This window comes from Mytilus galloprovincialis, chromosome 7, assembly GCF_965363235.1.
Source record: "Mytilus galloprovincialis chromosome 7, xbMytGall1.hap1.1, whole genome shotgun sequence".
Lineage (NCBI taxonomy): Eukaryota > Metazoa > Mollusca > Bivalvia > Mytilida > Mytilidae > Mytilus > Mytilus galloprovincialis.
In genome coordinates, this window is record NC_134844.1 from 24,279,175 (window position 1) to 24,296,532 (window position 17,358).

Genomic DNA, 17,358 nt, shown 5'->3' on the forward strand with positions numbered 1-17,358 from the left:
ATTGGAAATAGTCATTATAGTGGGTCTCATTGGGGTCTAAGTGTGACGCGGGATTGCCGATTTTTTGTAAGCGTGACACGTGAAAGTCAAATTATTGTGGCGTGAAAACGGGAAATTAGGTCTTGCCGGACCCGGGAAATGACAAAAAAATGAGAATTGCTTATGTACATAGTGTAAGCGGGATACGAGAATCTGACAAAACAGTAAGCGGGATCCGGGATCGGAACCCCCCAATGAGACCCCCATTATAAAATTCTGAATCAAATATTGTTTGATTTGGAAATTATTATAGGAAATGAAATAAAATGTTGAAGTAATGCAGTGGATATAGTCTAATCTAGTGATAAAGTGAAAAATGAAAGTAAAATATTCTAAAATATTCCTAACATGAGGAAATGTTTTAAGTGAATGTGAAATTGGAAATAGTCATTATGAAATTCTAAATCAAATATTGTATGATTTGGAAATTTATTATAGGAAATGAAATAAAATGTTTACTGTGGATATATTAAAATCAGGTGATATATATTAAAAATATAAATAAAATATTACAAAATATAAGTGAGGATAACTATTTGGAATATAGTAATGGAAATGATTCTGAATTATGTATAGATTCTGCACCTGTTAAATTAGGATGTATATAATTGGAAGTTAATCAGAATTTATACTATGGATTTAGAAAAAAATCTAGTGAAGTAGTGAAAAATGAATAAAATTGGGAATTATTTAAAATCATTGGAATTCTGGATGAGATGTCAAATATTAGTGTAAATAAATTAATGAAATTGTTTATTCAAATATGATTTTGAGGTTTCATTAAAGTCAGTGAAATATTACGACTGGATTATTTAGGGTATTAAACACTGCTAGTAGTGGCTATGCAAACATTTAGATGAAATGTAGTGCATTTTAGGTCATGCAATTTTAAATTACATATGTAACTGCAAGAAAATAAAATATATGATATAGTCATTCTTGTTTGGCTTGATCACTCATAAGATTTTGAATGACAGTAAAATAAAAATTTCTCAATAGAATAATCCTAGGTAAAAAAAAGTTCAGGAAAAAAGCATGCTGAAACTTTTGGTTAGGTGAATAAATTTTTTTACAGGTAGCATCAAGGTAGATTTAAATCTAACAATACCAACTGGTCAATTTAAATGTCCCTATTGTGTTGACAATTTTAAAAACAGGTTGAGCTATACGTAAAATTTTACCATAACACCTACAAGCAACTCACTGTAAAAGAATACATCTTTTTGCAGATCAGTGAAAATGTTTATCTACATATTGTCTAATTTTCATTTAAAAAATGATTCCACCACCGAATATAGTGCACTACAATATTTCTTCACTCTCAATTGTTAAATTTTCAATATATGAAAATCTCTGCAAGACTCATGTTTTAAAATTCTGAAAATTTATGGTCTCGATTTGAGAAATATTGTATCACACATACACGGCTATGTGTGTTTTTTCTATTTTTTAGAATGTCCCTCACCGATCAGCCCAGGAGTGTTAGATGGACCAATACACTGTCACATCAGTAAAGAGTGTACCTCAGTGGACTGTTGTGTACAAGATGAGATTACACAGAGAAATTATAACATCTATCTTACCATAGATCCTTGTGACTTCAAAGTTATCATTGGAGCAGAAAAATATACATTTACTCAATCTCTCCTTGATTTCAAATGGAGTAAGTATAGGAATATGTAAATAGAACTGATCTTATACTTATATAACCTTTCGAAACTTTATAAATAATTAGCTTTTATACAAATATATGAAAACAGATTAACATTATATTTTAACAAGGAATGTACATATACTATGGTACTGAGATAAATACTTTTGATGATTTAATTTATTTTCAAATTTATTAAGATACTTTCTATTATTTGTAAATTCAGAAATTGTTGCAAGGATTTTATTAATGGGTATAATGTGACAAGGGTAGTATCAGAACTCACTATCTAAATTTTGATACACACATTTGTATGCAGATTATCTTAAAGTTGCAATAATAATCTTGCATTTTTGTCAACTCATCAAAAATTGCAAAATTAAATTCATGCAATAATTTCTGAATTTTCAAGACTGGGCCGTTTGTTTTGTTTTATTGTTAAAAGCTTAGTTAAGTTTGCCAAATCTAAGTTTATTTTTCATACACTAATCATTTGTATATTCATATACTTAATTTAATCATTGTAATATATTACTTTTGTTTTATATTGTTTAAAGAAATGTTTTCTTCTCTTTTTCAGAGTCTCAATACTTGTTTGAAATGGAAGGAATTATTAGAATGAGGTGAATTTGAAAGAGTTTGTCATTATGTTCATAACCTAGCTTAAATAAGTCCTCAAAACAGAATGTTTATAAACATTTTAATTTTCTTTAAATTAGGTCAAATTGTCACCAATTGTTTTGTCTTGATCTTGAAATTGTTTTCCTGAAGTTTTTCAATAACTGAACATTTTGCGAAATTAACTGCAACTGCAAATTAAAAACCAACATTTAAATATTAAAATGTTCTATACAGCTATGACTCAGTAATATGCATGAGATGTATTGTAAAAAAGGGAGAAGGATAAAGGATGTTTATCTATAAATCCTTTGTTAATGGCATACCAATTTTGCAGTTCTAATTGAAAAGTGAACTTAATTGTATGATTTATATTCATTATATTATCAAGTAGATAGAAAACAAATTTTCTCACAAATCTCTACCTACCATTTGTTCGGTAAAGAAGATAAAATCTATTTTTCAGCATTGATGTAGAGGATTTGCCGGGACAAGGAGTCTACATTGTAAGCGTTAACAGCAGTATCTGCTGGGACAACAACAGTACATGTGATTACAGTGTAAAGATCTTTGAGAACATACAGTTACCCAAACCTAAATGTAACTTCAATAAAGATTATCTGACAAATGGTAAGTAAGTGTTAACAGCAATATTAGCTGGAACCACAACTTCATAGTGTCTTATGGACACATATTCTTGTTAATCCTGGTTCCTCAATATTAGAAATTTAGCAAAATAGTAACTCTTTACTTGGCAAATAATATAGTTTTATATGATTTTTGTATGTCAGATCATTTTATAGTTTCCTTTCAATTATACCCCACGCAACGGGTTGCGGAGGGTATAATGTTTTTGACCGGTCCGTCCGTCTGTCAGTTCGTTCGTTCGTCAGTCCTGTTTCTTGTCATCGCAACTCCTCTCAAACCATTCACGAAACCTTTTCAGATAATAAGGACATACTATGTAGTTGTGCATATCGACGGGAAATTGAGATTCAATTTTTTTTCTAGGAGTTACGCCCCTTTGAACTTATTTACTTTAATGTACTACTGCAACAGTTTGTCATCGCAACTCCTGTCAAACCACACAACAGAATTTCACGAAACCTTTTCAGATAATAAGGACATACTATGAAGTTGTGCATATCGATGGGAAATTGCGATTCAATTTTTTTTTCTAGGAGTTATGCCCCTTTGAACTTATTTACTTTAATGTACTACTGCAACAGTTTGTCATCGCAACTCCTCTCAAACCACACAACAGAATTTCACGAAACCTTTTCAGATAATAAGGACATACTATGTAGTTGTGCATATCAACAGGAAATTGCTATTCAATTTTTTTTCTAGGAGTTACTCCCCTTTGAACTTATTTACTTTAATGTACTACTGCAACAGTTTGTTATCGCAACTCCTCTCAAACCACACAACAGAATTTCACGAAACCTTTTCAGATAATAAGGACATACTATTTAGTTGTGCATATCGACGGGAAATTGCGATTCAGTTTTTTTTCTAGGAGTTACGCCCCTTTGAACTTATTTACTTTAATGTATACTACTGCAACAGTTTGTCATCGCAACTCCTCTTAAACTACACAATAGAATTTCATGAAACCTTTTAAGATAATAAGGACATACCAAGTAGATGTGCATATCAACAGGAAATTACGATACATTTTTTTTTCTAGGTGTTACGCCCCTTTGAACTTATTTGTTTCAATGTACTACTGCAACAGTTTGTCATCTCAACTCCTCTCAAACCACACAACAGAAGATAATAAGAACATACTATGTAGATGTGCATATTGGCAGGAAATTATTATTCAATATTTTTTCTTACACTTATTTAATTTCTCCAATGATGATGTGGGGACGTGGGGTATGTGAGCGTGCTCACTAAGGTTCTTTGATTTGATATGAGTATTTATTATCCCCTGATTATAGCGTTTTATTTGTTATTCATTTGTCAGTGGCTTTGAGTTAGGTTCCATATTTAGACAATAACAAGTCTTTGAAGAGAACAATATTTTGCCAGTTGATGAAACATCATGTTAAGAAACAACTGGAAATTAAGCTATCTTAGATCCCTGTTTTTTTGTTGAAATCGTTTTGATCAGTCTTCTTTTCTATGTTACTTTTTTATTAGCCATGGCTTTGTCCGTATATTTTTGACTTATGACATTGAATGTACAATTATGGTGGTTTCTTTTGCTTCTCTTTTAGCATACTTAAATAAAATGAATTACTGGTGAGGGGATCAGGTATCATTTCAATTTCTGTAATTTATGGAAAATATAATATTTATTTCAGATTTTTCATTGACTCAATGGTACACTGACACTGGATACAAGGCCACAACAACACTGACTGGTAACCCACTGACTGACATCTTAGAGGAGCTAGGGATTGTTAGATATTATGAAACCAGTGAATGTAATAGGACATTGCTTCCCTATCAGCCTACTGAGGCTAATGGATGGAATATTGGTAAGGCACTGATTACATGGTTTATAGTCAGTACATTCCAGACAAACTTGTTTAGAGCTCTGACTAATTTGTTTTAATATGTACATACTTGCTGTCTTTTCAAAATCTCCATGGAGGACTTTACCCATATGAGGAACTTCTGTTCCTCTTTTTTTGTCAGAATAAAGAATTTCAAAATTCAGCTCAACATCCCTCATGGGGAATATTCCTCATAAATTGGGATATTTTGCAGGTCTGTATGTATATGATTTATATTCTTACGTAATAGTTTTTAATAAATGATGTGAAAAGCATAGAAAAATATGAACTTCTTAATATTCTACATTTGAATATAGTGGAAGAAAAAAGTCTCAAAATGGAATGTTAGCTAAAATTAGATTCCAATTATGATAATGATGTCACAATAACAAGAAGATAATTTGCTACTTATATAGAAATAAGGATTACACTTATATGGATTCTTGTGCTTTTATTTTAGCCTGCCCAGCCCTAGAAGACACTCTGCCAACACTGCCATCAGAAGTGTCATGCAGTTTACCCAATACATGTACTGGCGTGGATTGTTGTGTGGATGTTGAACTATTAGGACAATCTGTCCACACCACTGTGGATATAGATCCATGTTATCTAGGAATGACAGTTGGTATAGAGAGGATGAGATTCAATACCAGTCTAATGGACTATACTTGGGGATCAGTTATTGATGTGGCTCTCTATGGAGTTGTCAGATTTAAGTAAGTATGTCCAAGTGTATAATTCCAAGCATCATGACATGATTATTAGTTCTTGTCTGTCATTCCTAGCTTTATAATGACCTAAAGATATTAATCTTGTTCTCTCATTGAAATTTACACCCCTTTTTATTTAAATGAAGACTTTATCTTTTATATTTTGCAAAAAAAAATCTATCATCAATAAGGTCAGACAAAAAGCTGAATAAAATCTCACACGGGCCACAATTTTGAAATATGAATATACATTTGTAAGATCTATTTAGACTGTTGGCTTAATTTGTAGCAGAGACTTTGTTGCAAATATTTATTTTATTAATCACTGATTTAGCCTTATCTCTATTTATATATAAATTCTTTACTTACTTTATTAAACCTTCCTACTTAATTAATTGGTTCTTGACCTGAATATGCATGAGACATTTACCACTGGACAGTGAACATACACAATGAATTCAGAATGGTATAACAGTGATTATTTTACTGATATGTTTCTCTTTCAAAATACAAAAAAAAACTTAGAAATCGTGTCATTCTGACCTACATTTTACACTTTAATGACAGATTCTTTTTACATTAGATTTACATTCAGGGGACTTAATTTAGTTTTTTTGACTACATGTATCTATTTTGTCTTAAATAAACATGAGTAAATGTCCATTTAAAATATTTTACAGATTAACAGTAGATGATTTATCAGAAGAAAACCTGTATATTGTAAACATGAACATCAGTGTATGTTTTGAATCTAAAGGGCCATGTGCTATAGAATCAGCTGTAATCCTTCAAAATTCTTTGATACCTAAGATGCAGTGCAATTTCACACATGGATTCAATATACAAGGTACACTATGGCTGTCTTGAATATCAAACCAGCTTTATTAGTAGTTATTAGTATTTTTTTGAATGAAGGTTGTTTATAAAGGCCCTTAACCATAGAACTGTTTTATTTAAGAGGAGAGACTAAATTTCAATACTACTAACACTGATTTTAAGAACCGAGATCGTTGTATAAGATGTGTGTAAAATTTATATGCAAAAAACTTGAGTTTAAATATTGCAATAAATAATTGCAAAATAGTAGGCTTTTACTTTATGTAAAAAACATGCAAGTAAACTATGAATACAATGTTGACCAGAAATGATGAGTTATCAGTTCTTGACCATTTGGAATAATGTTTTATGCTTTTTGATCAAAATGCTCACAAAACAGATGAATCATGCCTTCTGTTACCTTATTTATGATGTCTTGAAATATTTTAGGATTTTCCCTGTCAAGATGGCTGACAGAAAGGGACCTAAAAGGAAGCAAAACTATACCAAAGTATATTGTATCCCAGATGATGGAATATTTAGACCTGTCTCCCTACCTACATGACACATCTTGTAATAGACAGGTAGCACCTTGGGGACCAAACTTTGATGGATGGATGAAAGGTAAAATTGTTCTCAGTTTTCTTTGCTCTTATTAATTAGAGATGGGTGTCATGTGTATGGAATCACATGGGAAACACCTGATATCATAAAAACCAAATATAATGTTTTTACTTAGAAGAGTTAGTTTTTAATCAGTTTGTAATCGGCAGAACAGCAGGAAAACATATGAAGTATAAAAAAATGTTACACCTAAGTTCTCAAGTTAAGGTTAATATGTTTTTCCTTGTCAAAAAATATGAGTTTTACATATTTTAGTGGAAGGAGATATTGTAATTACAATGTGTTAGGGATTATTGAAGCCAGCACTAATGGATAAATACAATGTAAGGGGTAATAGTCAATGAGACAGCAAACCAATAAAAAAAACTTTAACCATATATCTAAAAAAAAAGTCATAAGAACAAATGCTTCCATTGTATTACCTCACTATAGTTTTGCATGACTGCCAGGACTTTTAGTGCTTTGATTATTTAACTGTTGAGTATTTTACCAGTTATGTATTTTAAAATTTTAATTTAACATGCTTAGGAGTGTGGAGGTGATATTGTATTCCTTCTGGACCAAGTAGTAGAATATTTTCTAACTTGTATTTGAATTTCCTGATATCTCCTTGGTCATGTTTACACCTCATCAAATATTGTAGAAACATTATTTTTTTTTTCATATAATACATTAGTATAGTGTAATTGGTATATTTTCAGAATGTAAAACACCAATATCTGTTCCCTACCTGAAAGAGACAGAGACAACCTGTATAGTGGAGGACACATGTACAGCTGTTAGATGTTGTGTAGAAATGTCCTTACTAGACAGGTCATTTGTGTATTCTATAAAACTGGATGCCTGCAGTTTTGTTCTGAGTGTTGGAATAGAGAAGCTGACACATAATCATTCACTGATTGGTTATAAATATGGTAAAAAAATATTATTCAAAACTTTGTATAACTCTGAATAAAGTACGGTATTTGTCAAATTGAATCTACAGCTTCAGAATTGAGATAAAAAGAACAAAATGGTCATTGAAATACCAACATTTAAAAACTTTGTTTGATAGATATCCTAGTTATAAGATGGAGTTATTAATGCTTTCACAGCCATATTAGAATAAGCATATATTTTACATTGAAATAGAATAAATATCACTTAAATGCAAATGGCAGAGATTTTTGTTGAAATTTTTTTTTATTTGTATTGAAAAAAATTACACACAAACAGAAATACCGGTAAGATCAAGCATAACAATTTGAAACAGTAGAAATAAAAGATTATGAAATTCTTATTGTAATACTCTAAAAAGTAATTCAATTCAGTACCTCACCATTTTTAATGAAATAATCTGGAATATGAACAGTCACAACTATGATCATTTGTTTTCTTTTTGCAGGAGAGAAAAGACAATTTTACATGAATGGAGTGCTAAAAATTGAGTGAGTGAATTATCCAATGTATAATTTTAAGAAAATTTCATAGCTGCATCACTTGAAATATATATATATATGTTTATCAAACTAAATTGGTGATATAAAAAAAGATACTTTGTTTGTTCCAAAATTACTTGCTTTGAACATTTCATTTTTTTGTGAATGATTTGTCATATATTTACTTTCCTAATTTTATTTTCAGCTACATCATAGATGAGTTACAGAGTAGCAATGAATTCCTGCTGTCAGTCAACCTTAGTGTATGTCTGGAACCTACCTATTGTGTGATCAATAGGACCATAGCAGAGAATGTCAGGATGCCTAAACCTAAGTGTGACTGGAACAGAGACTATAACATACCAGGTCAGTGGCAAATTGTTTGACGGAGTAAATAGAAATGACTGATTAATTATTTTTGTATCGGAATTGTCTCATGAATTGGATTAAACATTTCAGTATTATTACTATTAACAATGCACATTAAAAAGGTACAGTGAGTCATTACCTTGCTGTAAAAAAGTTGTGGAGGACCTTCAAGCAACTAACAAGATGAAAATCAGCAATAAATACACAGCCTCATATATATTGGAGAAGTAGTATGTCTCATGTATATTAAACCCATTTCCTTTTCCCTAAATTTCCATTTAAGGGAGTTTCAAAACATTAGTTTATATTGATAGGGGATCAATAAAGGAATCCAAATAGCAAAAAAAAATATATAGGTCACCGTGCTTGTTTTCGAGATATTAACCATTGAAATTCTGTCGGGAAAATATTCTCTCTTGACTTTTCATAGCTTTATCATTGACAAGTTTCAGTTCTAAAAAACTATAAAAAAATAATTAAAATTTTATAAGACTTTTACAGATGGCTTATCATGATACATGTAAAAGATTTACAAAAAGAAAAATGGGGGTCACCAGGCAAATTTATTCAAGGCATTCAAATGGATAAAACCAGAGGATTCCAAAAATCTGACAAAAAATCCAAAACATGACAAGCCAGCTTCTTTAATATTATTGCAGGAAAACCTATTTAAATTTTAGCAGCAACTTAAATTTATTTCATTGTAAAATGAAAACCATTTATAGCTACAAGAAATCAAATTTAAATGTCATCCAATATAGTAGAAGCATACAGAATAATAGAAAGTTTGTTTTACAGGGTTCTCATTGAAAAGCTGGATGACAGAGAGACATTTTGTTCCTGGGAACACCCTGCATGAGTATGCTATTCTGCAGTTGGTTAAAGACCTGGGTGTGGCTGGTTACCTGAAAGGAACACCATGTAACAGAACTGACTATACACCTGCTGTACAGGGATGGAAGAATGGTAAGGAAGTCGAGTTAAAGTACTGTGGATTCATATGTTCATGTGGATACCAATTTTCCTATGATTGAGAAAAACTAGTATTTTGAGAGATATTTGATTTCTTTGTTTTGCTAAAGCCTGCATACATTCCTGCTCCTTAAACTAATTTGTATTTTGTTATATGACAACATTCAGTAGATACATTTTACATGAGAGCACAGTCAGGTTTGTACCTTGATTTTTGCAGGATTCTGATATTTACACTTGTCGGGTCATATTTACTGAACAGAATTGTCTGTCTTTGAGTCTATGTTATCTTACAAGGATATGCTGTCTATACGTTTTCTTATCATACTATGCTTTTCCCTTTCTCATCACAGAATGTCCTGTAACAACAGTGATACCATCTCTCCAGAATGGAATGTCTTGTAGACTGCTGTCATCTTGTACTGCTGTGGACTGTTGCTTAGATGTAGACATTATAGGTCATTCTATCAATGCTGTCCTAACTCTTGACCCCTGTGATCAGAGACTGACCATTGGTATAGAGAACCTCATGTTTAATGTTTCCTTGTATGACTTTGACTGGGGTAAGTTTTCTGTCTATTTTAAAATGCTTCAAATCAATTAAGAGTTCTAAGCAAAGTTAGTTTGCATATATTTACAATTTCACTTTAAATACAATTATCCAGTCAACAATTTAATTTAAAGGATATTTGACATTTAGTTTTGCCTAATTAACAATTTAAAAGAATTGCAACAGGACGTTAATTAGCAACCAACAATCAATCAATTAGAAAGAAATATTTAGGGATTATTTGTTAGAAAAAAAACCATCTGTATCCCACATATATATCATATTACCAAAGTAAATATATCTAGAACTTTTAAAAAGTGTAGTTTGTTAGAAAAGAGTTGATCAATGAAAATATTTGTTAGTGGTTGGGATTCTGTCTCAATGAAGAATACTCTACATCTCATCTATTCTTTTTGTAATCATTTACTTGAAACTATATCTTTGAAATGATGAAAATTAGCAGCATGTCAAATGTTTCTTGACTAAAAACAATCAAGGCCCTAAATTATTTTGCATATTTATATTTTTTCTGCTAGCTTGACAAAATCTAGTGCATTTTCAAATAATTAATTTGACTCTTAATTGCCCTTAATATAAATTAATCTTGTTTTACCTTATTTATTTTACAGCCACTGCTCACAAACTGTACATGGATAAAGTCTTCCGCTTAGAGTAAGGATATTTATCTTTAAATTGTGCTAATGCGACGTAAAGCCACCAACGATCACTCAATCTTTAAATACAGTAAAATTTATATTTAGATATAAGAAGATGTGGTATGATGCCAATGAGACAACTCTCCATTCAAGTAACAATTTGTAAAAGAATACCATTATAGGTCAAAGTACGGCCTTCAAAACAAAGCCTTGGTTCACAACAAACAGCAAACAATAAAGGGCTCCCAAAATGACTAGTTTTAAACCATTCAAACAGGAAAACTAACGATCTAATCTATATAAAAAACAAGAATTGATTAACACTTATGAACCACATCATCAAACGACAACCACTTACCAACTGCATGTATGCATTTTAATCAGGAATTTCAATCTCTCATGATCTTTCAAATTTAAATAAATCCTGTTTTATAACATCCTCTCCTTTCAGAAAAAAAAAACCAAAAGAGTAAAAACACTCATCGTATAAGATCAAAACTTATGATCAATTTTATTCAAACATTTTATGAGAGGAGTCCCATATTGTAATAGATGTGCTTTATTTTCTTTTTTGTCATCTTATATTGATCTGAAACATTTGTCACTGGACATACATGAATGTTTTATTTAACTTGCAAAGAATCCAAGAAACATGTTGTAGAAATAGTGATCTCCACATTCAGAAAACAATTGAAATAAATATAGGGCATTATGAAAGATATCAAGATAAGAATTTGGAGCTGAATAAATGAAAGTAGATTTTGAACTATCTGGTATTAATTTTACATTTTTTTCCCCCAGCTATGCCATCTATGACTTAGAGAGTGACCACCAATATATGATAGAGTTGAACATCAGTCTGTGTTTTGAATCATCAGAACCGTGCATGTTTACACAAGCAATATTCTCCAACACTAAACTTACAAAGAAACCTTGTGATTGGCAGACTGGATTTGTTAATCCAAGTAAGAGTCTAACAACTTTTTCTGTCTGTTTATTCAGATCAGCCTAAAATACTGAAGATAATACCAGTCACTACTATAAAATCTGGTATCATTGGTGTATATTTTTGAAGAAGAAAAAAATAAAGTATCTATGTAAATACTGTTATTTGACCAAGTAGTAGGATTTTGAAATATCAAGTCTAATTTCAAGTAAACATATGTTAAATACAGACATTTAACAAAACATTTGAATTATCATTTTAAAAGTTGTTTAGAATTAAATGTTGATACTGGTATTTTTGAGAACATCAGAAATTATGGTTTTATGTTCTAACAAATTTGACCACTATTTCTAATTTTTGACAGAGTTTTCTGTGTCAGGGTGGAGAAAGGAGCATGGCATTGATCTAACCAGTGCATTATCTCCGATCGAAATATCTAAACTGAAGGAGACATTGGGTGTAGCTCCCTACCTCAGTGACAAAGCTTGTCAGAGATATAACTCTCCGTACAGTCCACCTCTCAATGGGTGGAGAACAGGTTAGTTTAAAACATAATTTGACACCAGAATGAGGACTAAAATTACTTCTACAGAGCACCTAGAATTTGACTGGTTTTGTTTTAAAATTTTAACATGGATTTCTTTTTTACCCTCTGATTGCTGTAATTGTATCATTCTATTTAAACTTATAAGCCAAAACGGACTGATATTTTTCCGAATTACAATGTACACAATATATTGGGAAGATTCTTATTTATTGAAAACATGCACAGCTATGGCAAACTTTATACAAATAACATAACTATTTTACAGAATGTAGTACCCACATGTCTGAGTTGAAGGCTCTACCATTCAATATAAACTGTTATATTGACCAAACCTGTACAGATGTCCAGTGTTGTATGGATATAGGACTGCTCAGTACCTCCATGGAGGCAGAGGTCAAGATAGATCCATGTGACTTCATGTTGACAGTCAGGATAGAGAAGTTGACCTTTGAACTGACCTTATTCGATTACCAGTGGGGTGAGTAAAACCTAATTGGTTTGGCATACAAATAAATAAAAAAGTTTGACTGTTGGTTTTCCTGTTTGAATTTTTTTACACTAGTCGTTTTTGGACCCTTTATTGCTTGCTGTTGGATGTGAGCCAAGGCTGTTGAAGTCCATACTTTGACCTATAATAGTTAACTTTTAATTCATAGTGACTTGGATGAAGAGTTGTCTCATTGGCACTCATACCACATCTTCTTATTTATATTGGGTTATATATCAATGAGACAGCAACTGTAGAACAGAAAAAGCAAAAGACATATAGACATTTCAACACAAATAAAGTTAACTTAATTTCTCATAGACCATTTTATCATCCATATATACAAATAGGATGTTCAAGGGATAAAAAAATATTTCAAAATTATCAAAAGTTTGAAAAAATTAATGAAATTTAAGGCAATTGTAAATGTCCCTTTATTGCTATGTTTATGTCATCTTTAATTTGTGTAATCTTCTTTCAGGAAAACAGGAATATTTTGACCTGTATGGAGTTATGCTAATAGAGTAAGTCTATACATTATTATTTTTTTTATTATACCCCCGCTTTAAAAAAAGGGGGGTATACTGTTTTACCTCTGTCTGTCCATCCTTCCATCCTTCCGTCAGTCCGTCAGTCTGTCAGTCCTATGAATATGTTTTGTTGCATTTTTCTCAGGAACTACAATACAGAGATTTCTGAAATTTGGTTTCAGGGTTTATATAAGTCAGCTATACTGTGTGATGCATTTTCAGATTCATCACTGGACAACTTCCTGTTGCATTTTCAGATTCATCACTGGACAACTTCCTGTTTACTGAACACTTGTATGATTTAACACATGATAGCCAAGTTGAAAATTTTCATCACATTTTTCTCAGGAACTACAATACAAGGATTTCTGAAATTTGGTTTCAGGGTTAATAGAAGTCAGCTATACTGTGTGATGTGTTTTCAGAGTCATCACTGGACAACTTCCTGTTTACTGAACACTTGCATATTTTTACACTATTAATATTATCCACTTGTGGCGGGGGTATCATCAGTGAGCAGTAGCTCTCAGATTCACCTGTTTTTTCTATCTTAAGTAAAACTTTTAAAACAGTTGGTTCTTTATGTTTATATTAGTTTTTATTCTTTCTACTGAACCACAATAAAAATATTTTGATATTGTCTGAGGCAATAGACATCAAACAGCCATTCATCACCATCATGATCTGGTCTGAAGTAGATGTAACATGACCCAAGACATACAGTAGTGTGATTTTTCTTGTAAATTAAGGAAATGTACTTGCAATCATCTTGCATTGATCCTTTAGTTTAATTTTAGAATAAATATTTGTGATAGACCATTGATAATTGGTTACAAACTGTCGTCTTATTGTCATGCCTGTCAGATAGCTTCTAGGATACACTTACAAATTTATGCATTGTTTGTATTTCTTTATTAGACTTGTTTTATATGTAGGAGATAATTTAAAAAAGAAGTGATCTTGCATTTTCTTTACACTGACTGTATTTTACTAACAGATTTTCCATTGACAACTTGTATGAAGAGAAGAAGTACCTTATCAACATGAACATGACCAACAGTTTTGAAGCCAGTGGTGCTGTGGAGTCTCATGTGGTTATCTTTGAGAATCATTTACTACCTAAACAGGCTTGTCAGTGGAAGTCAGATTATTTCATCAATGGTAATAAACATATGTTTTCTTGAAATGAATTCTCAATTTTTTAAACACATGTTTAATAAAGACTTTGAATCTCATAGATTGTTAGATTTAGTAGCTAAAGACATAAACCAGATGCTCTTACAAGTTTTGAACCTTTCTGAATATTTATAACTTCATGCCCTCAGGAGAAAGATAAACCTAAGATTGAGTAGAATTAATCAGAAGAATGAATTTACCTATTTTATTAAATAACAATATCTATGCTGTTTTCTAGGATTTTCCCTGTATAGTTGGTTATCACACAGGGGGTTTAAGCCTACAGATGCCTTACCAAAGTATTTTTGTTATTTTCTAGGATTTTCCCTGTATAGTTGGTTATCACACAGGGGGTTTAAGCCTACAGATGCCTTACCAAAGTTCATGCTATATCAGCTCTATGAAGAAACAAACCTGGCTGCTTACTTCCTAGATGACAAATGTGACAGGGGTGTTCATCCTTATAATAATGGATGGTCACAAGGTAAGGATATGGTCAGTTCAGGTAGTTGTCTAACATAAAGCCAGAGATGCCCTATCAAAGTATATCATAAAATGAGAAAGAAATGTTTTGATGTATGCCAATAAAGGTTGTTACCTCCCTTCCTCTGTGTTAATAGTTAAGTAAATCAGAAAATGACTCTAAAGTTTGTATCAGATATATGAGAAACCAAATGCCACTTTGATATAGTGTTGGAGCTCTTTATCTGAAGTGTAATGTTTTAAAAAGTTAAATAAATATAAGACTAAGATGGTCTGTTTTTTCAATGATTTTTGCTAAACTGTTTTGTTTTTCAAATTTTCTTAAGTATTTGGTTCAGTGGATAACAATAAAACAGAAGATACACCTTTTGGCATTATAATCAATAGTACTGTATTTTCTTTTAATTACTTTCAGATTGTTCCATGAACCTGACCTTGCCAACCTTGAAACCAGAGGTAGCCTGTCACATCTCTGATGTCTGTACTGGTCTGACCTGTTGTAGCTATAACCAGTTCTTACAACAAACATTTGAAGTAATGTTCCAACTAGATCCCTGTGAGAACAGACTCAGTATTGGTATAGAGAAGACTATGTATAACAGAACATTGAATGACTTTAAATGGGGTAAGGTGACTATGATGTTTCCAGCCATTTGTCGGGGGAATTATAGATGATAATGTTTGGTGGATATCTTTCAAGCATGTTCAGGATAAAACTTGTTCTTTTACAGCGGATTCCATTGAGTGTGTAGCGAAAGGTAATATCTTTGGTTAGCTTGCTTGTTAGCTGAACTGTGAAGTCATTATTAGGTCAGGTATACTACCCTAGCCTCCTTATGAAGTAGCATAGTTCAACAGAGGGATAGATTGGTTTTCTGTCGGACTAGTCTATTCTTAAGGTATAATTCTGTCTTGATGTTTTGGTAATGGAAAGAATTAAAAGATTGAATAAAATGTGATAAACAAAAATTGTATTAATATGCTTTACATTACAATGTTATGATTTTTTTTTCAGGAGAAGATCACTATTTCAGCATGCAAGGCGTTGTAAGAGTTAGGTGAGTGATTTTTTTTTTTTGGAAGTTATATATTTATATATGATATAAGAATTTTCTTAACATTCTGATTATGACCTCATTTGAATGGTCAGAACTGGACTCTGTAGGTTAGATGTGTAAGGAAACTAAATTGCATTAGATATTAGAATTAACATTATATCAAAGTAGTAAAGAAATTACCCTTATTCTCCATCCAATTGTTCATGAAAGGCGTTCATTTCATATTTTAATAGTTAATCTGTAAAAAATGGAGATTCATAAGTCAGAAAAGTAAAGGAAAATCTTGAGCATGCAGAAATCTCTAGTTAATATATATACTAAATAAAAGTAGATAGGTGGACACTTATATATTTCACCCTTTGCTCTTGTAGGTTTACAGTGACTTGACTGTTAGTGTTGCTATCCACCAATTGCAACTCATTCAAAATTTTGACCAAATTGCAATTTGTTTTATAAAATCAAATTGTTCAACTGGTCAAAATATTGAACAAATTGTTCAGTCAAAATGTGAAAGTGCAAGGTGATAAAATAAAATATACTTACAATCCTATAAGACTTTAACTCCACTTTATTGATGGTATTACTAAATCAGTCTATCAATCTGTATAGTTATATTATAGCCATTACCATACTAAAGGTGAACTGTTTTATTTTTAATTGCTATAAAAATGTCCAAACTAAGCTTTTATATAGTTTTTCTTTCGAAAAGTATTCTATATTCATAAGAATCACACATTATGTGAATAAAAACATTTCATATTCAGTAAAATATTTGTGAAATTGCAATATGTTTGTAGGAAGGGGAGATAATCTTTTTTGGTTTCAAAAAATCTTTATTCAAAAGAATAGTATTTTAGGTTATCTCCCCAAGGAAACTTATCAATAGCATGTTGTTATTTCACACATATTTTACTGAATATATGATGTATTATTTTAAATGATATATGATTCTTATAAATATAAAATCCTTTTTATTTTTAATTGCTATAAAAATGTCCAAACTAAGCTTTTATATAGTTTTTCTTTTGAAAAGGATTTTATATTTATAAGAATCATATATCATTTAAAATAATACATCATATATTCAGTAAAATATGTGTGAAATAACTATATGCTATTGATAAGTTTCCTTGTGGAGATAACCTAAAATACTATTCTTTTGAATAAAGATTTTTTGAAACCAAAAAAGATTATCTCCCCT

General features: G+C 31.1%; 1 protein-coding gene across 1 annotated transcript in view; it reads left to right on the forward strand.

Annotated features, from left to right (window-relative positions):
• The window catches only part of LOC143084163 (uncharacterized), a 120,744-nt gene that overhangs the window by 20,022 nt on the left and 83,364 nt on the right, over positions 1-17,358 (forward strand). Inside the window, exons 24-43 of the mRNA XM_076260570.1 lie at positions 1,493-1,702; positions 2,271-2,313; positions 2,775-2,938; positions 4,621-4,797; positions 5,276-5,531; positions 6,206-6,372; positions 6,792-6,965; positions 7,667-7,879; positions 8,350-8,392; positions 8,589-8,749; positions 9,551-9,718; positions 10,078-10,287; positions 10,904-10,946; positions 11,732-11,895; positions 12,241-12,414; positions 12,689-12,901; positions 13,392-13,434; positions 14,931-15,100; positions 15,515-15,724; positions 16,115-16,157. Coding sequence (XP_076116685.1) covers positions 1,493-1,702; positions 2,271-2,313; positions 2,775-2,938; positions 4,621-4,797; positions 5,276-5,531; positions 6,206-6,372; positions 6,792-6,965; positions 7,667-7,879; positions 8,350-8,392; positions 8,589-8,749; positions 9,551-9,718; positions 10,078-10,287; positions 10,904-10,946; positions 11,732-11,895; positions 12,241-12,414; positions 12,689-12,901; positions 13,392-13,434; positions 14,931-15,100; positions 15,515-15,724; positions 16,115-16,157 — 3,046 coding nt within the window. The remainder of the gene's footprint in view (positions 1-1,492; positions 1,703-2,270; positions 2,314-2,774; positions 2,939-4,620; positions 4,798-5,275; positions 5,532-6,205; positions 6,373-6,791; positions 6,966-7,666; positions 7,880-8,349; positions 8,393-8,588; positions 8,750-9,550; positions 9,719-10,077; positions 10,288-10,903; positions 10,947-11,731; positions 11,896-12,240; positions 12,415-12,688; positions 12,902-13,391; positions 13,435-14,930; positions 15,101-15,514; positions 15,725-16,114; positions 16,158-17,358) is intronic.